General features: G+C 40.5%; 1 protein-coding gene across 2 annotated transcripts; it reads left to right on the forward strand.

The window, feature by feature from the left end:
* Positions 1-2,072: 2,072 nt before the first annotated feature.
* HNRNPU (heterogeneous nuclear ribonucleoprotein U) lies at positions 2,073-13,827 on the forward strand. 2 transcript variants are annotated; one of them, XM_017532095.2, is made up of 14 exons: positions 2,073-3,336; positions 4,203-4,314; positions 4,402-4,475; positions 6,446-6,585; positions 7,551-7,650; positions 7,904-8,016; positions 9,041-9,304; positions 9,592-9,711; positions 10,369-10,497; positions 10,603-10,771; positions 11,060-11,314; positions 11,615-11,799; positions 12,177-12,248; positions 12,712-13,827. In XM_017532095.2, exons 1-14 carry the CDS (start codon positions 2,646-2,648, stop codon positions 12,763-12,765), a joined length of 2,478 nt encoding a protein of 825 aa, XP_017387584.1. In that variant the 5' UTR covers positions 2,073-2,645; the 3' UTR covers positions 12,766-13,827. The 2 variants fall into 2 exon arrangements, with proteins under 2 accessions (XP_017387584.1, XP_017387585.1); XM_017532096.2 differs by having other exon boundaries at positions 2,073-3,279.
* The last annotated feature ends 6,037 nt before the right edge of the window (positions 13,828-19,864 follow it).

Below are 19,864 nucleotides of genomic sequence, written 5' to 3' on the forward strand. Positions count from 1 at the left end.
AGAGACGGGGTTTCACCATGTTGACCAGGATGGTCTCGATCTCTTGACCTCGTGATCCACCCGCCCTGGCCTCCCAAAGTGCTGGGATTACAGGCATGAGCCACCGCGCCCGGCCCTCCTGAATCATTTTTTGTTATGGAGAATTAACTTGTCTCCTCCCCCACGAGGTATTCTGGATAGCGTCTAGGATTTCACAAAGGGGGAATTTAAAGTGTCTTATAGGTCCTTCAGAGATTTAGAGAAAGTGACCAGCACTTTAATGGGTCTCTGTAGAGCAGGCCTATCATGATAGCATTAAAAATACAAGAAGCAAAAATGGTCAGTATGATGGCAACATTTGTACTTTGAAGTGGTAACACAGAGCATGGAATGGCATATTCTTGCTATTTGTGAAAAGGACAGATAGATGATGGTTCTTTGAGCAGAAACTGTTTTTCTTTCAAATGTTGTCTGATGGACAGCCCATTGGGGTGGGAGTGAGGGTCCTGACTTCCTGGGATGTAAAATGAATAGGCCTGAAGATGATCTCCAGGCCCCATCCAGCTCTAAAACTCTGCAAAGCTTTTACAGATAAAGCCACATAACTTTCTCGTGTGCATCAAAAGTTGTATTTCCTATTTATTATTGCAACTGATTTAATGTTCCAAGAGTGACTGTTAGAGGTCTATCATATCTAGATATACAAACTTTGTTTTCATAGTTTAGTGTTTTTCAGTAAATGAAAATTGTTTTCATATCACTAATATTTAAAAGTGTAAACAGTATCCAGGACACATAAATGTAAAGAACCATCATAATTGTATTTAACTCTGATTAAGGGATGAATTATCTAGTTTGGGAACATGTAAGTCCGTCGTAGCTCTCTTCCCATTTTTGAACAAAGAAGGTTCAAATTCCAGTTTGTGGCTTATTTATAACCTTCAAAGACATTATAACCAAAGGCTAAAATGAGCTTCTGGCACTATTTGGAAGTTTCTATTTTGGGGGCTCTCCTCACCATTTAATTTGAACTGGGGATTATCAGTAGTACTGTATATAGTCCACTAATTTCATTTCACAAATTTCAATCATTTCACAAATGTTAGTATTTCACATATACATGACTGCAAAGTATGAAACAATGCTTCATAAAAGCTATTTGAAAAGATAATTCAGAAATAAAATGTATTAATCAGTTAAATCATATTAGCCTATGGGAGAAATTTCAACGTCTATATTTCGAAATTTCAAATTAATATTGGGACAATATTATTGTGCCACCTAGAGCACCAAACCGTGGGTATAAACCATCTCCGTCGTGAGACGGAACACTGGCTGGACACCGCAGGTTATCTGGGGCTTAAGATGTTAACCTCTATCACAAGTCGACTTCCCTATGTAAAACTTCAAGAGCATCACATCTTTAATGAGAAAACGTCAGCTTCTAACATACAACGAAATACCAGGTTTATTTTCAAGAGCGACAGTCCATTTTTCATTTTACAAAATCACAGCCCTTGATTTTTATGACCTTTAAGTTTCAGAATGATTTGGTCGAGAGTATTTCCACAGGAATAGTAAGAGAATCGAGGCGTACGACCTCGCTGGGTCTCAGCCTCACTGTTGGTTACCGGGTGAGCAGGTCCTAAGGTGGACAGAACAAGGAGGTCCGCCTTTGCGGTATGTACAGAAAACGTGGAAGTGCAATTCGGAGGCCTCTTCAGGGTTAGTAAGAGCTTGAGGCCAGCTGCCCCGAAAAGGCTGGTAAGTGAGGATTGGCACTACGGAGCAGCGAGCAAGCCTCTGCTTCCCAGGCCCTGCACCCGGGTGTGCAACAGACAAAAGAACAGCTCTGCCCTTGCCCTTCCCCAGCTTGAAAGCCACTTCGCCAGGCCGGACTCACACAAATTAAATCAAATGACAGGATTATGCGGAAAAGAACCCCTGCGTGTAACAGCTGCCAGCGCGTGTGATGCCACTCAAAACGGAAACACGATTTTAAGGAGTTTTAGGCGCATGGCTGGAGACCCATCTAGGAAGGCAGATCTAAGATGGAAGAAAAGGAGGACTCGGGTCGAAATGCCGAGCTGAGGACTGAAGAGAGCATTTGGGTAAAGCAGCCTCCAGGCTGGGAAGGCGGAAAGCAAAACGAGTAGAGCCACCAAAGCCCCAGCAAGGCCAATCGACTGTGCAGTGGGTCGGTTTAACCGAAAGGCGGTTTCCTCTGCCTCCATTTGCTCAGTCCCAATTGGAAGCGCACTGCGCGGCCTACGCCGCGCTCTCGGGCGGGGAGCAGCGTGGGGGCGGGGAGATAAGTACGGTAATGGGCGGGGCCGAGCGCGGGCGCGCTCCGGCTTTCCCCCGGCGCGGCGCTCGCGTCAGCGCAAGGGGCGGGGCGGCTATATTACGTGCGCGGCGCCGCCCCTGCGAGAGGACGTTGCGTGCTCGCTCGCGCCAGGCGAGTCTCCGCGTCTCCCTCGCGAACTCGGTGAAAGGAATTGGCGCCGTTCGACATCAGGCGGATCCGCTCTGCAGCACGAACCCATCTCCAGCCGCAGCCGCAGCCGCCGCCCGGGCCGAGGAGCAGCCGCAGCAGCCGCCACCAGTGGCCGAGTGAGCGGAGCCGAGTTTGAGGCAGCGCCTAGCGGTGAATCGGGGCCCTCACCATGAGTTCCTCGCCTGTTAATGTAAAAAAGCTGAAGGTGTCGGAGCTGAAAGAGGAGCTCAAGAAGCGACGCCTTTCTGACAAGGGCCTCAAGGCCGAGCTCATGGAGCGGCTCCAGGCCGCGCTGGACGACGAGGAGGCCGGCGGCCGCCCCGCCATGGAGCCCGGGAACGGCAGCCTCGACCTGGGCGGGGATTCCGCCGGGCGCTCGGGAGCAGGCCTCGAGCAGGAGGCCGCGGCCGGCGGCGACGAAGAGGAGGAGGAAGAGGAGGAGGAGGAGGAAGGGATCTCCGCCCTGGACGGCGACCAGATGGAGCTCGGAGAGGAGAACGGGGCCGCGGGGGCGGCCGACTCGGGCCCGATGGAGGAGGAGGAGGCCGCCTCGGAGGACGAGAACGGCGACGATCAGGGTTTCCAGGAAGGGGAAGATGAGCTCGGGGACGAAGAGGAAGGCGCGGGGGACGAGAACGGGCACGGGGAGCAGCAGCCCCAACCGCCGGCGGCGCAGCAGCAACAGCCCCAACAGCAGCGCGGGGCCGCCAAGGAGGCCGCGGGGAAGAGCAGCGGCCCCACCTCGCTGTTCGCGGTGACGGTGGCGCCGCCCGGGGCGAGGCAGGGCCAGCAGCAGGCGGGAGGTAAGAAGAAGGCGGAAGGCGGCGGAGGCGGCGGTCGCCCCGGGGCTCCGGCGGCGGGTGAGTGCTGCGTTGTACGTTGCGCGCGGCGGGAGGCCCGCGCGGGTGGGGACCGTGCCCCAGGCCTGCCGGAGCCCCGCAGGGGGAGGGAGCCCCCGGGCGGGCGGGGGCCGCGGCGAGGCTGGCGGGTGGGGGCGGGGGCGCGGGGAATCCCAGATTAGCCGAGAGGCCTCGGGCCGGGGGGGTGCGCGCGTGTGACGGCGGTGGCAGCGCCTCCATTATGTGGCTCGAGAGCTGGGGGAGCTGCAGCTGCCGCTGGAGGGGGAGGAGCCGCGGGCCGGCGGCGGGAGGGAGCTTCGTCGGCCCGCGGTGGCGCCGTCGCGCTGCGTGCGCGCGGTGCGGGCACATGTCTCGGGGGGAGGGGAGAGGCCCGAGGTCCCGGGGCGGGCGCGCTTTGGCGGCTCCTCGCCACTGTATTGTGCAAGGAGCGCAGGGGCTCGGCGTGACGTCACTTCCGGCGGGAGGTGCCGGGCGGGGCGGCGGGCGGAAGATCAGTACAATGCGGCCGCGGGGAGCGCGGGCCCGCGGGGGAGGGGAGTGCCGACGCGCCGGGCTCGACGCCCTCCCCCCCCTTGCCCGGAGCGCCCTCTTCGGGATACACGTGGGCTCCGGGCTTGGGCCGTGCAGTTTCTCTTTGGCTTTCTCGAATCATCGAGGAGACTGGCAAAATTAGTAACGTCTTTAGACTGCGTCACTAGCGCCAATCCAATTGCTAGCTGATTGTTCTTTGAAGGCACATTTGAGTCCTCGGTTAAAACCTCATTTAAAAAGCAGAGTAAATCGAGCTGCTTTTGTGCCTCTGCTTCGGAAAAGGGTGTTGTGTTGTTTTGCGGCTTGACCTCTTACGGGGGTGTTGTGTGTTTTAGGGGATGGCAAAACAGAACAGAAAGGCGGAGATAAAAAGAGAGGTGTTAAAAGACCACGAGAAGACCATGGCCGTGGATATTTTGAGTACATTGAAGAGAACAAGTATAGCAGGTATAGGATGCTCGCCTAGTTTTACTCGTCACCACTTACTGGTTTGCTGATCAGAAAGCTGTATCAGGAGACAATTCTGTCTTTCAGAGCCAAATCTCCTCAGCCACCTGTTGAAGAAGAAGATGAACACTTCGATGACACAGTGGTTTGTCTTGATACTTGTAAGTGAAGCTGTTTCTCCCCAATTATGAAATGCAGTGATGGTTTTTCTTTTTTCTTTTTTTTTTTGTTTCCAAAATGTTAGAAAACTTAATGCAGTATACGTTGAGCTTAAGTGCTGAAAACTTCGGTTAGGTTTTTTAAAAGCAGGAAGATAATGGTTTATATTCAGAAGCACGTAGTTTAATATTTAGCACAGCATCAGTTGTATTAAATGGAATATGTTACAGGCTCTAGCAGTTTCATATTTTTATGACTTGAAAATTCTCATTCTTAGGAAATGTAAAATTAATGCCAGTTTTTGACTAGCTGACGGAAACTTGTAAAACTACCTGTAGTTCAGACTTACAGGCTCCTACAATAATTAATTTTTTTGTGGAATTCTATTAAGTGAGCTATTTGGGCTAGTTATATATTAACTAATGACTTTTCCCATTAGCACACAAATATATTCCCTATTCTAAAAGATTGTAATATTACTTTCAATAACTGCTCTTTGTTCTCAATTCCAGTTCAGTAGCTGCTGCTTTAAACATAAGTTGATTTCTTCCAAAGACCTGAGGCAGCAGCAGTGGGCTATCACTGGGCCACTAGCTTTCTTCAGCAGCGAAATGGTATCAATGACAGTGCAGCACTGTAAATACTGCTACTTTACCCAGTTGGGTTGCAATTGAGTATGAGGAAGTATTGCAAACCTCTAAGTGGGCTTTGTTGTTGTTATAAAAACTGTAGTTGGTTTAGTGGTCAGAATCCACAACTCTGATAAGTAGACCAAAGGATAGAAATAAGTGCTTGGAAAGTATCAGCTATGGTGTCAGCCTGCTCTGTTAGATGTAAGGCATTGAAGCTTAGTTTCTCATGTTTTCTTGTACAAATTGGTTTTCAGATTTGTAAGAGTGTAAATGTAAAATTCTTTCTTACGGAAATATCCTTTATAGAGGGTTGAGATAGTCATCTGAGCCTTTTTAAAAGAAAACGACAGGTGAAAAAGAAGTTAGTTGATTTGAAAGTTTTATGTCAAATTCTCAGTTGCGTAAATAAAAAGTTGCTAGGACTTGGCAAGGTAGTGAAGTGGTGACTCACAGGTAATGCCATTGTTAGATTTTTTAGCAAATAGGCTAGGAGTATATCAATAAGTGCAATGTTGAATTCAAACAATTTGTTGAATTAAATTCTGTTGATTGAGGCAATTCTAATTTAAGAAAAATTCCAAACTGTAGATTTATTTTTCTCTCATCAGTAAAAAGAAAATCGAATTCCAGCTTGACTTTAGCTGTTCAAGTGAGAAGTCTGAGAAGGTGCATGCTAATGAGCTAGTGACCCATAGGTAGCTAGATTAAAGACACTTTGGATTTGGATAATCTGGGAAGCAATTAATCCCTAATTGTTGGACAGGCAGTCCTGGGTAAAGAGGACCTAAAATGCTGTTTTATTAGCAGCATTAGACGGCCAGGTTTGTACTTGATAGATTTAGGTGGTCTTTACAAGTTTTAGAAAAAGAATTTAGGAGCTAGAGCCCTGGTGCAGGATCAGCAGCAGCTCATACTCCTATTTTAAAATAATTTGGTCGTGGCCTCCCTTCAGTTTTAATGTGGCACTGGTAAATCTACCTGGTTCTGGCATGCTTCACTTTGATTTCCTGCTGTCCTCTACTGCTTGCCTCTAAATCAAGGTAAAGAGCAGAGCAGGTATGTATTAATGTCACATTGTCTTGAATATTTTAAATACTTAAAAAATATACATGTTAAACCTTGGCATTAGTTTCATAGGCGGTTTACTTTTCAGTACTTAATTTAACAGGAGTGACTTGGTGGGAGTGGGGCTTTAAAGTGAAAATTGGAACAACAGCATGATGGCGGAAAAAAATTGCAGCATTAAGTAAATGCAAAAATTAAATAACCAAGTTTTGTCTACATAGCAGATATATTTACATTGGATGTCAAAAGTAATACAGTATTTGATATAATTACAGATAATTGTGATCTACATTTTAAAATATCAAGAGATCGTCTCAGTGCCTCTTCCCTTACAATGGAGAGTTTCGCCTTTCTTTGGGCTGGAGGAAGAGCATCTTATGGTGTGTCAAAAGGCAAAGTGTGTTTTGAGATGAAGGTAAATGCAATTTTATGATTTGTTTAAGACAAAGTCTCACTCTGTCACCTAGGCTGGAGTGTTATGGTGCCACCTCAGCTCACTGCAACCTCCACCTCCTGGGTTAAAGTGATTCTCCTTGCCTCAGCCTCCGGGGCAGCTGGGACCATAACAGGCATGTGCTACCACACCTGGCTAATTCTTGTATTTTTAGTGGAAATGTGGTTTTACCTGTTGGCCAGGCTGGTCTCGAACTCCTGACCTCGGGTGATCCACCTGCCTCGGCTTCCCGAAATGTTGGAATTACAGGCATGAGCCATAGCACCTGGACTTTTTTTTTTTTTAAATAATGACAGGGTCTTATAATGTTGCCCAGGCTGGTCTTGAACTCCTAAGCTCAAGTGATCTGCACACCTGAGCCCCCCAGAGTGCACGAATTACAGGTATGAGCCATGACAGGTGGACAGTTTTGTGGTTTTTCTTTTTTTTTCCCATTTGCTTCACACTGCTAAGTATACTTATTTTTTTTGAAGCGTCCTATAAATTAAGAGGAGCTTGGAACCTTCATTTTGTGACAGTTAATCAAGTTTGTTTTAATATCAGAACTTACTATGTGGAGCCAGGCTATTTTTTATTTACAGTACTACTTTTTATCAAGCATTTGAAAATGCCACCAAAGAGTTTAAAATTTGGTTAGATTACTGGTTTCATTGGTAAGAAAAACATACTAAATGTATCCTTTAAGTGGCTTTAAGTTGAAAACTGACAACATGTACTTTTAAACGTGAATCAAGTATTACTTCAATTTCAAGTTACAAGCACATCAATTTAAAATTCTTACGAATACTGAGGGTGGACTAGAGTTGTGCCTTCTCTTTGTATTTATAGCTAGGGAAAGATTAGCCCATGCCCCAATGAAGTAAGCCAGAGTTAAGGGGTTATCTCCTTGGTTTATAGTTTTAATTATTTAATGATTTGACTTTCAGGTTACAGAGAAGATTCCAGTAAGGCATTTATATACAAAAGATATTGACATACATGAAGTTCGTATTGGCTGGTCACTAACTACAAGTGGAATGTTACTTGGTAAAGTTTCTTTTTGACTGCTGTGGGCTCATGAATGTTTCAGAGCATCTGATTTCAGTATTTTTTAAGAGTAGAGGTCATTCTAAGCCTTTTGTCTGTTTTTATCTATTCTGTTAATTCTCCAGACGAGTAATATTAGCATATACTAGGCACAGGCTAAATTTTAGTTTTTGTTCCTTTATTGGAAGTTATAAATAGATGGTCTTTGGGCCATTTAAAAAATCTACTTCATGAAGGTTAATTATTTTCTTAGGTGAAGAAGAATTTTCTTACGGATATTCTCTAAAAGGAATAAAAACATGCAACTGTGAGACTGAAGATTATGGTGAAAAGTTTGATGAAAATGATGTGATTACATGTTTTGCTGTAAGTTATAGCTATATTTTTATGTATAAATGGCAAGTTAGTAGATATATCTAAGAACTTTTAAGAAGCTTTATTGAGGTCAGTCTTCAGTATGAGCAACATAAATACACCAGTTCTGAGTTAGTTTTAAAGACTTAGTTCAGCAGTTGAATTGGGAAAATGTAGGACATTTTTTGAAAAACTCACTAACTCATTCTGACTGAAAACAATAGACGTGAAATTGACCTAGAAAATTTAATCTAGCTTCTAGGTCAGCATTGTTTCTGATTCTGGAGACTTGATTGTTTATAACTATCACATTTTTTTTTTTTTTTTTTTCTTGAGATGGGGGTCTTACTCTGTCGCCCAGGCTTGAGTGCAGTAGGGTGATCTCAGCTCATTGGAACCTCCACCTCCTGGGTTCTAGTGATTCTCCTGCCTCAGCTTCCTGAGTAGCAGGCATGCATCACCAGGCTCAGCTAATTTTTGTATTTTTAGTAGAGATGGGGGTTTCACTGTGTTGGTCAGGCTGATCTCGAACTCTTGACTTAATGACCCACCTGCCTTGGCCTCCCAAAGTGTTGGGATTACAGGTGTGAGCCACCACACCTGGTGAAAAGGGGTTTCATCATGTTGGCCAGGACTCCCCAAAGGGCTGAGATGAGCTACCACACCAGGCCTTAACTGTCAGATTTCTTTTTTTTTTTCTTTTTTTCTTTTTTTTTTTTTAAAGATGGGGCTTCACCATGTTGGTCAGGCTGGTCTTAAACTCCCGACCTCAGGTGATCTGCCCACCTTGGCCTCCAAAGTGCCTAGACTACAGGCGTGAGCCACCACACCCGGCCAGCTGTCATATTTCTTAACTGTTTAGCCCTGAGAGACCTCCTAATAGTTTTTTTCTGTTTTTCTTTGCATGTCCTTAGATTAACTAATAGTTCTTTAACCTATAACTTCCACAGGATAAACTTTACTCCTCATTTAATTCTTGAGTTTTTTGAAAGTTTATAGGAAGCAGATTTTAGTTGAATTTTTTTCTGTTTAACAGAACTTTGAAAGTGACGAAGTAGAACTCTCCTATGCTAAGAATGGACAGGATCTTGGCATTGCCTTCAAAATCAGTAAGGAAGTTCTTGCTGGACGGCCACTCTTTCCGCATGTTCTCTGCCACAACTGTGCAGTTGAATTTAATTTTGGTCAGAAGGAAAAGCCATATTTTCCAATACCTGAAGAGTATACTTTGATCCAGAATGTCCCCTTAGAGGATCGAGTTAGAGGACCAAAGGGGCCTGAAGAGAAGAAAGATTGTGAAGTAAGTGATTTTTTTAAACTCTGGCATTTGAATATTGCTTGCCTGGCAGAAATGACATTGAGAAGAGCTAGATGATTTGTTTGTTTCGTTTACTTTTTGCTATACATATTGCTTTCAATTGGATTTTTCTCTTAAGTAGCTGTGTTTCCCCTTTGTGTTAACTGTTTCTCTTATTATAAGGACTATGAAAACCTAGATACTTAAATTGGCTTTAAAAGACAGTATTTTAAAGATTAGGAGGTGTCAAATGACTAGACAGTGAAATGACATTTCTGTCTTCTCACTAGGTTGTGATGATGATTGGCTTGCCAGGAGCTGGAAAAACTACCTGGGTTACTAAGCACGCAGCAGAAAATCCAGGGAAATACAACATTCTTGGAACAAATACTATTATGGACAAAATGATGGTAAGTAAAATGTTTAGGGCTTGATCTCGGTGTTTATAAAATAGACCAGGAAAGGCTGGAGCGTGGGGGCTCAATCACCTGTAATGCCAGCACTTGGGAGGCCAAGATGGGTGGATCAATCACCTGAGGCCAAGAGTTTGAGACCCACCTAGCCAACATGGTGAAACCCCATCTCTACTAGAAATACACAAATTAGCTGGGCGTAGTTGTGGGCCCCTGTAATCACAGCTGAGGGAGGCAGGGGCAGGGAGAATCACTTGAACCTGGGAGATGGAGGTTGCAGTGAGCAAGACTGCGTCTGGGGAGGGGGGAACCAGGAGGTATTCTAGGTAAACCTTTTGTCTGTTGTCTTTATCCATTTTGTTAATACTTTAGAGATGGGAGGTAAGGCAAAACTAAGTTGATTCCTTGGCTGGGCTTGTCTTTTATTTTTTCCATAGTTTTTTTGAGCTCTTAACATCTAGCAGCTAAAAAGAATTCAGTAGGGTCTTGTTTTACATAGTTAAGTGACCTGTTTTTGAAGCAATAATGGACAAAGGTGTACTTAAAATTATAAAATGTTGCCTGCTTTCCATATAGATAATGAGTTGAATGTTAAAAAGCATGACTTAAAATTCACAAGTTCAAGGGAAAATTTTAACTTTTGAATATATATAGGTGGCAGGTTTTAAGAAGCAAATGGCAGATACTGGAAAACTGAACACACTCTTGCAGAGAGCCCCACAATGTCTTGGGAAATTTATTGAGATTGCTGCCCGTAAGAAGCGGAATTTTATCCTGGATCAGGTATGTTGTAGCTTTGAAATGGAAAAATATTAACTGATAACTGAGATAGATACGTGTAGAATTAATAATGTTTATGGTTATAAACACAATTTCCTTTTTTTAAAGACAAATGTGTCTGCTGCTGCCCAGAGGAGAAAAATGTGCCTGTTTGCAGGCTTCCAGCGAAAAGCCGTTGTAGTTTGCCCAAAAGATGAAGACTATAAGCAAAGAACACAGAAGAAAGCAGAAGTAGAGGGGAAAGACCTACCAGAACATGCAGTCCTCAAAATGAAAGGCATGAGATATAATTCTGTGACTGTTAAATCTTCTTAAAAAAATTTTCCCCATACATATTCTGCTTATGTAACTGTTAAATCTGTATGGTTTACATATCTGAAAAATTAGTGTTTTTGCCAGCAGTACTGTTTGAAGAGTTTACAATTGCACTTGTTAAATATGCCTGTATGTTTGGTCTATTTCTGTTTAGGAAAATAAGTTACTAAGCCTCAAGAATTGTTAGCTTTAGGGTTGTGGGGATTTGTGATCGGTTTCTAAGTTAACAATATGACTTTGTTTACTGCAGGAAACTTTACCCTCCCAGAGGTAGCTGAATGCTTTGATGAAATAACCTACGTTGAACTTCAGAAAGAAGAAGCCCAAAAGCTTTTGGAGCAATATAAGGAAGAAAGCAAAAAGGCTCTTCCACCAGAAAAGAAACAGAACACTGGCTCAAAGAAGAGCAATAAAAATAAGAGTGGCAAGAACCAGTTTAACAGGGGTGGTGGCCATAGAGGACGTGGAGGATTCAATATGCGTGGTGGAAATTTCAGAGGAGGAGGCAAGTTAATTTTGAGTGTTCTGTATTCCATCCAGGATTGAAACAAGTGATAATTTTATAGTTTCATTGATTTGATGTAGCTTTGAAAGAAAAAATGAAAAAAAGATTTTGGATGTAGTTTGAATGTAGCTGTAGTTTCTTCCTCATTAATGCTATGGTGTCACAGTAACTAGCTTAAAGCATTGATGTGATTTGATAATTATTTTTGGAGAAAAAGGAACAGTCTAGAGGAATCCTAAGTCTTTTGTATAAGTAGGTAGTGTGCAATGCAATTAAATCAAAACATCTCTCGTTTTTTAGCCCCTGGGAATCGTGGCGGATATAATAGGAGGGGCAACATGCCACAGAGAGGCGGTGGTGGCGGTGGAAGTGGTGGCATCGGCTATCCATACCCTCGTGCTCCTGTTTTTCCTGGCCGTGGTAGTTATTCAAACAGAGGGAACTACAACAGAGGTGGAATGCCCAACAGAGGGAACTACAACCAGGTAATGTAATATCCCTGGAAGCATGATACCTGTATAGCTTAGCCTGGAAAGTTGTGAGCCTTATGTTGAGGTATCTTAGTAATCCATAAGGAACATGATAGATATGCATTGACATAAAGAAAATTGAACTAGTAGTGGTGAAATGAGTCTACTTAATTTTGAGTGTTTTTAGGTGTACTAATTAATAAGTCAGATGCGTTTCTCATAATGAATAAAAAATTAAAGCATTAAGAAGCCAGTAGAGGGTATCCCAAATGTGTGTATTGCCCCCTGAGATTAGGGGCTAGCAATCTATTTTTATTCCTCTCCCACCCGCACAAATCTATCTAACAAGCAGTTTGGCTCAGAGCACTTAAAAAAATACTTCCTTTTTGTAGAACTTCAGAGGACGAGGAAACAATCGTGGCTACAAAAATCAATCTCAGGGCTACAACCAGTGGCAGCAGGGTGTAAGTAATTTCTTATGTGCTTATGTACATTAATTGTATTTTGGGTTCCTAAGATGTGTCAGTCTTGAAAAGATCTTGTCGAGGGATTGAAAACTTTGTAAGTGTTAATAGGGTAAAGTGTGAATCGTGTTGTAGAAAGTAGCCAAAATCTCTTTTGAAGGCAAAATAGGTTGAAGATTGCTATGAGTTAAATTTTTTAATAAAGTAATATTATTTAATATATATGGTTCTTTTTACTGCTAGCTTTAATTGTGTAAACAAAGTCATGTGTTTTCCTTTTGTAATGTGTATTGATAATTACGGGATATTAAAACTAACTAAATCTGGTTTGGTAGAAATCAGGTATGACAGGTATAAATTTGTTTCCAGCAAATTACTCTGAATTAGATTCATTGTCATTTCCTAAAACAGTTTGAGTGGCTTATTGATGTTTTTTCTTTAAAAACAAAATTTTCTCTTACAGCAATTCTGGGGTCAGAAGCCATGGAGTCAGCATTATCACCAAGGATATTATTGAATACCCAAATAAAACGAACTGATACATATTTCTCCAAAACCTTCACAAGAAGTCGACTGTTTTCTTTAGTAGGCTAACTTTTTAAACATTCCACAAGAGGAAGTGCCTGCGGGTTCCTTTTTTAGAAGCTTTGTGGGTTGATTTTTTTTCTTTTCTTTTTTGTACATTTTTAATTGCAGTTTAAAAGTGAATCGTAAGAGAACCTCAGCATTGTGCACGATAAGAGAATGTGTCAGTATTTCAGGGTTCTACATTTTATCTGTAAAATGTGACTTTTTTTTTTTTTTTTTAAATCACAACAGAAGTAAAATGTTGCTTTGTACCTGGTGTCTTTTATTAAGAATTTACTCCCCTCATTTCTCACAGAGAATAACAGTCGGGAGTCATTGTCACAATATAATAGAAATGTTAGCAACCAGATTCATGTAAGGACTAAGAAGTCCTCATGAATTGCATAAGACTCTGTACTGCTCATATTACACTCCATCCTCTCTGTAGTTTGCTGGGTAGTGGAGGGGGTAAGCGAAATAGTTTCTGACAATAACTGGGAAGACTTTTTAAAAATAACAATGGAATTGGTATAATTGGGATTGCAAATTAAAACTTGGAATTAAGAGAGAGAAGATGGAGTGTATGTAGAAGGGCTGTTAAAAATGTAAAACTTGGTTGCATTATTTGTGGAGGCTCAAACTTGTGAAGGTTAAATACCATAATTTTTCCACTTGTTCTGAATTTTGATTCTGAAAAGAAAGCTGGCTTTGCCCATTTCTTATTAAAAAAACTTGTTGTAAATCCAGTTGTCTAATGGGATCTATATGAAGTTAGCCATGTCTGTATGCCCTTCTCCCACAAAATACTGTATAACTAGTGTGCTTGTAGTAGTTAACTCCACCATCTTTGTAAGCTAATGAAATTGTGAGTCACCCATTTATATCTTAATTTTTAATCATGTCAGTTCTTGAATGGGTATCTCCTTAGCCTGCTGATTTCTTTTTCTTTCTAAAGAAAGTGGGTGGAGAAATTAATTTAGACGTTTGTTTGCAATAAAAAGAATTCATTTTACTCTTGTTTTGGGATTCTCGCCATCAAGGTTCAAAATCCCTTTATAAACTCCCAAGAGGAGAAATTTTAAGTGTGTGCTTTCTGGACAGCTTATTCTTTACTCTGCATAGAACATTTAGGTTTTAAAAACTTAAATGTACACTGACAATTGATAAATAATTATGAAGTAAAGTTGAATTCTTCCCTTCCCCTCCCCCCCAGACAACTTTTAACATATTTAATGAGGGGAAAAGGTACTGGCTGGGAGAAGTAAACACTTGAGTTTATCGTCATTACAGAATGCTAATGCTGTCCTCAACTGATTATTTTATATACATATATATGATACATGAAACTCTGGGAACAGATGCTTTTAGAAGCCTTCATGCAAGCCAGTCATTGATGTCACTGCTACACAACACTGCTAACTTGACTGTAGCTATGTAACATTAGATCCCCTAATTGTAATTATATTGGGTTTGCACAGAACACTTTAATCTTCCCCTCACCAATGTGAAGTGAGGAATGAGGAGTCAAACTGTAGAACTAAAATTTGACTTCAGTCTAGTGTTTCCTTGGTGTTTTGAGGTTGCTTTTGGTAAGTTTAGGTTTGCTATATTTCTGATTGGTTAGAATTTTGTTTTAGCCCTTTAAAATCAGATTTTCAATATGAATTTATACTCCTAAGGAATTTTCTTGCTATAAGCTGGAGTTTTAGGTGATGGTATAGGTTCAGTTGAGAAGCTTTTGGAACAAAGGCTAGTCCTTAGTTAACATAGGATATTTAACAGTCAAAGGTAGTGTCATGGGTTTTTAACTTTTTTAGCCAGTAACACTAAGAAACACTGGCCTGAGCTACTCTTCATTATTAGGAATGCATAGGCTTACCTAAAGAACAGTTTCAGGCTTTGAAAGCTAGTCAATGTTCAGGTGTCCTGAAGTTTTCATTTGTGCCTTTAAAAAGTCTTAGATGCTGGGCGTGGTGGCTCATGCCTGTAATTCTAGCACTTTGGGAGGCCAAGGTGGGTGGATCACCTGAGGTCAGGAGTTCAAGACCAGCCTGGCCATCATGGTGAAACCCCATCTTTAAAAAAAAAAAAAAAAAGGTCTTAGGTATACCTTCTAGTTTAAAATTGCATTTTAAGGAATTCATTTTCTAATTGCAGTGGGAAAGTAGTGGTCAAGTAACACTAGGTAGACTCGTGTCTGTAGCCCAGAGAATTTGGAGAGGAGAGAGAATAGATAAAGATGGTGCCCAGAAAAATGTTAGAACCTTAAGTCTCTCAAGACTAGAATTAATAGAATTGTCTGTGCTTGTATGGAAAAAATAATGTTATGAAGTGTTTAAGGAATTCAGAGAAGGGAGTGTACCAAATAGCAAGCAACAGGGAGAAAATTAGGTAAGTTAAGAAATAAGATGTGAATGAGAAACCTAATTTATTGCTCATCTTTCCCCTGCCTCCCTAATAGCAAGCAAAATCCGAACAACTGAAAACAACAGATGTAGTTCTGGCCAAATCCTGACTACCCAGAGGAAACTTAATTGTGAGATTGCTGTTGATTTGAGGGGTGCTTTCACTGAGAAGTTATGTTTTCGAATAGAATAACATGCTGAGTGAAAATGGGTCTTGGATTGGTCAGCTACAGTAGTACAGAAACAGCATCGAATTTGAGAAACAACTGACACTTTAGACTGCTATAGAAATGATGTAAATAAAATGAGGTGGAAAGTTTTCCCTCAGAGTTTTTGAAGGGCTCTGGCTCTGACCAGCTTATGGCCTTGAGCAAGATGAAGTCACAAAATTGAGTTAAATCAATTTGACATTGAAATGGCAAAAGGAAACTATTAAATATATAAAAACAAACTCATTTGCCTAGGATAGCTCCTGTCTAAAAATAAAGGCTGAACCTAGATGTTCTTAGCACTAGCAACAAGGTATTAAAGCTTAAAAGGAATTTTATTTATATTTTAGGAAACATAACTATAATTCGTATTTTAAGGGATTTTCACGTTGGGATTTTATATTCATCAGCAGAGTATATTCTGTACTTAAAATTTGTCTCCTTTGTGGGAATTGAATGACATGTTTTTTGATAAACTTATTCATAATATAAATTAACTTTTTATTGTAGGACCATGTAAATAATGGGTTCCATTGCACAAATAAAAATGATAATATTTTAATAGCTTCTTGGGTAGTGGTGTAGACATCTTGGATAAAGATAATCGTAGATCTTGTATATTTGATTTAAAACTAGAATGAACAGAGAGGGATAAACATACCTCTTAGAGCCCAAGTGGTAGTATCTAGCATTGGATACAATAAATGGATGTTTTACAAAGTGTTTCCATAATTCTCTTCCTATATGTAAATATAAAATGTCTTGTTTTCAAAAGTGGATGGAACTTGGCTGGGTGTGGTGGCTCACCCCTGTAATCCTAGCATTTTGGGAGGCCAAGGCAGGAGGATCACTTGAGCTCAGGAGTTTGGGCAACATAGTGAGACATTGTCTCTTAAAAAAAAGTGGATGGAATTTGTAGCAGAGAATTATCTACTTCTCAATCTACTTCAGAATACTCATTTGAGATATTACCCTGGAAAGATAAACACAATACTGCATCTGAAGCCATTTCTTCCCACCTAACATTCTTAAAGTGATTGGAGTCTAAACTTTGTCATTCATTTGTGATCCTAGAGCTCTGAGAGTGAAGTGTTCAGAGTTTGTAATAATTGGGTTAAAGTTTTAACATTTTAGTGATAGTTAATAAAAGCAAACATACGTTGAGCCCTGACAGTGGGTTGCAATACCTATCTGTGCATTGGGACTCATTCCCAGCCTAAATGGTGAGGGACTGAACATGAGTGCTTTGAGCAAGGATTGGTTAACTACCTGAGATCTCTGAAAGCGTAATTTGAATTACTAATTATGTAAATCACAAGGCTCTTCCAATTGTTAACTGCCTAAATTTACCTTAAAATTTAGTTAATGCTGCCGTGCCTTTACTAGTTTTTTTTTTTTTTTTTGCCACAGCTACTCAAGTGAAAATTTTAAAGCATGAAGGTGATAGATCCCACTAGTATTAGTGCTTGAGTTAGTAGTTACATAGGCTGCTCTTGAATCATCCTGTTTTCTTTGCCTTTGCCTAGTTATTAGTACTACAGGTACATATTTGTAAAACAAGCATTAGAAGTATTTTGTCCAGGTAACTCATGTTTGAGTGACTTGTTACCAAACTTGTTAATTAGAATAAGCCCTTGAAAATTTGGAAGTGAGCTGTACTACTGATGTAGTATATATCCCTTGAGCATGTTGGAGTAGATTAAAAACCCAGGGGTCCCTGAGAATCTCAATTATGTTTTTGAAATTGAATAACAGAAACAATTCATCTTAATACTTTGTTTTCATTATGTTTCGTATAATATGTATGCTGGTTTATTTGGCATCACACGTCAATCTCAAGTCACGCAGAAATAGCCTCAGAGAAGAGGTGGGAAATGGATGATGTATTTACATTATTGAGTTAGGACTATACTTTCACATCTTAAACCATTGACTAAAAATGTAAATGATGGAAATAATTTCTGTTAGTTACCCCAGGTATCTAAAGCCTGTATAGTAGAATCAGGTGTTGATTGTAAGCCTAGTGTTGGTAGGGAAACATGTTACATGTTGAAGACGGGCCAGGACATCAGTAATCACTACTAGGTTAGGCAGGTTATTAAGACAGGCAACATAACCATGTTGTCAATTTATAGTTATATAATTGTTGATTAGGAATACTTTCTTTTTCACGCCAGGATTCAGCATGTACTTGGGTCTTGACAAGAGCAGGGGTTTTGCTTTTAAAGCTGAATTCTGGGCATAAGAAGCTAATATACTGTAGTTGAAAGTGTGAAAAAAAAATGGCAGTGTAGGCTAGTCTCCAGAGAAACGTCCTCTCTAAAGATTCAGGGTCTCTTTGCATCATTATGATCACCATACTATGCCAATGACCGTCTACATTATTGAAAGATAAAGCAGAGATTATAGGGTGGAGAGTTCACATCTGACAGAGAAGTGCTGCACTATTGTGGCATGTTCTTTCTTGATTATAACAGTTCCATTTTGAACCTTAGAGGAAGTAATTGAGTTTTGTCTAAAAAAATATATGTTGCAAACACTTAAAACATTTCCACAAATTGGTGTCAGCCAGTAATTTTTTTTAAACACCAAGAATAGACATGGCTCGCAGAGAGGCCAGCTTATAAGTGTGACATTAATGCTATAAAAGTTAAAGCGCAGAGAAGATGAGATAAAATTATACTTAAAGAGTTATTGGGGCTTATTTAAATGGGAAGTAACAAATCTTTTGAGGCCGCTTGTATCCTATACCTTAGTTCGTAAGGAAGATTGAGAGAGTCATGGTCAAATAAAAGAATAAAATATTCCAATATAACTTTTTTTTTCTTGAAAAGTAAAGCAAACAGATGTGCTGATTTACATTTCATCTCCTTTTCCTTAGTCTGTCCATGTGAATGTGCTGTGTGGAAGAGTTAAAGGGCCCAACTAAATGTTCCAGTCATTCCAATAGGTATTCCAAATTAATTGCTGCTTGTACATTGTATAATGGTTATGTTAGGCTTCCAGAATCACTTTAAATAGGACCCTATTTTTTAAGATGGGGGAAAAGAGTAATTGGTAACCAGATAGAGTATAACAGAAAAAAAGGTGTTTTATCCTGCATATCTTAAGTGTGCATTTTGTGTGTTCTTAGCAATTGGCAGTCTTGATTAGGTGTATACAGGTGTACATGCAAATAGACCTGAGTCCTATCAAAGTTAGATTATTTTTCTGATTTTATCTGTTTAACTTTTGGCAATACATTTATTTTGATACCCACCCTACTTGGAAGAGTGTAACTACTTCCTTACAACGTTCTGCTGTAAAATGGTGCTCAGGAGACCTTTCTGTCCTTGGTTGTGCAAAGCAAATTCACAAATACTAGAAATGGTTTTACTAGCTTATGAAAATTTGGAAAATAGATTGACATCTTTTTCGAGAATGCAGTGATAAGTTCGTATATTGAAGTATATAAAATCAACTAGGAAGTAAATTCAAGACCGAAGGAATGTGAGGGCTTCTGTGAGCTTTGGTTGTGTCAGTCCAGAACATGTAATTTTCCATTTACCTGAAAAAGACTTCAGAGGACATTTATTTTCCCGACTATGCACTCCAGGATGTCTTTAGGTGAAATGAGAGGGCTTGGGCTGATTCCGAATGTAGCTGTCAGAGTTTGCTTAATGAAATGCGGATCTACTCACAAAAGCAATTTATTAGTTTCTGAAGAGTAGGCAACTTGTGGTTTCATAACCATTTCTGTACATTTGAGAAAAATCGTAAATCTACAGAAGAGGAAATACTCATTTCAAAAATAAGCTTTGAATTTAGTTGCTAAGGCATATATGTTTTATTTCACATGACTTCATGGTATCAGTGAAGAAACATTTCTGTGGAAACTTAGTGTTTAAGAAGCCAATATATGCAGAGATTGATTACTTTGATATCGTCTGAGGGTATGCCATATAATAAATAGGTGGTTGACAACATACAGGACTTAATTCTTAGAAGAATCAAGAACAGATAACCAAAGTGAACAATAGAAACCTCTCAGAATTAGTATTTGCCTATTAATCAGTGTAGCCTTCTCAGCATAAAAGTACTTAAATGTCCTTATTCTAGAAAAATGGAAGTGTAGGACAAATGCAATGGTTGAAAGCACTGAAAAAACTTGTAAAACATCTGTAGTGCTCACGTAAACTTTAATACTTTGAAAACTATCTTCATGATTTTTTTGTTCTAATGGCTTCCTTTTTAAGAAAACATTTTTAAAATGTTTAAAGATGGAACTTAATGTGTAAAATAAGTTGTGTAAAATGCCAGTATTTGTGTGGTAGAGGATATTGGTATGCTATATTGGCCTGGCTTGAAGACTACTGGACTGTTTTAAGATACTTACTTCCAAAACTTATTTTATTCTAGAGGACCACTAAAAACCAGAATTACAGCAATCATTTTA

This window comes from Cebus imitator, unplaced genomic scaffold, assembly GCF_001604975.1.
Source record: "Cebus imitator isolate Cc_AM_T3 unplaced genomic scaffold, Cebus_imitator-1.0 Scaffold75, whole genome shotgun sequence".
NCBI classification, from domain to species: domain Eukaryota; kingdom Metazoa; phylum Chordata; class Mammalia; order Primates; family Cebidae; genus Cebus; species Cebus imitator.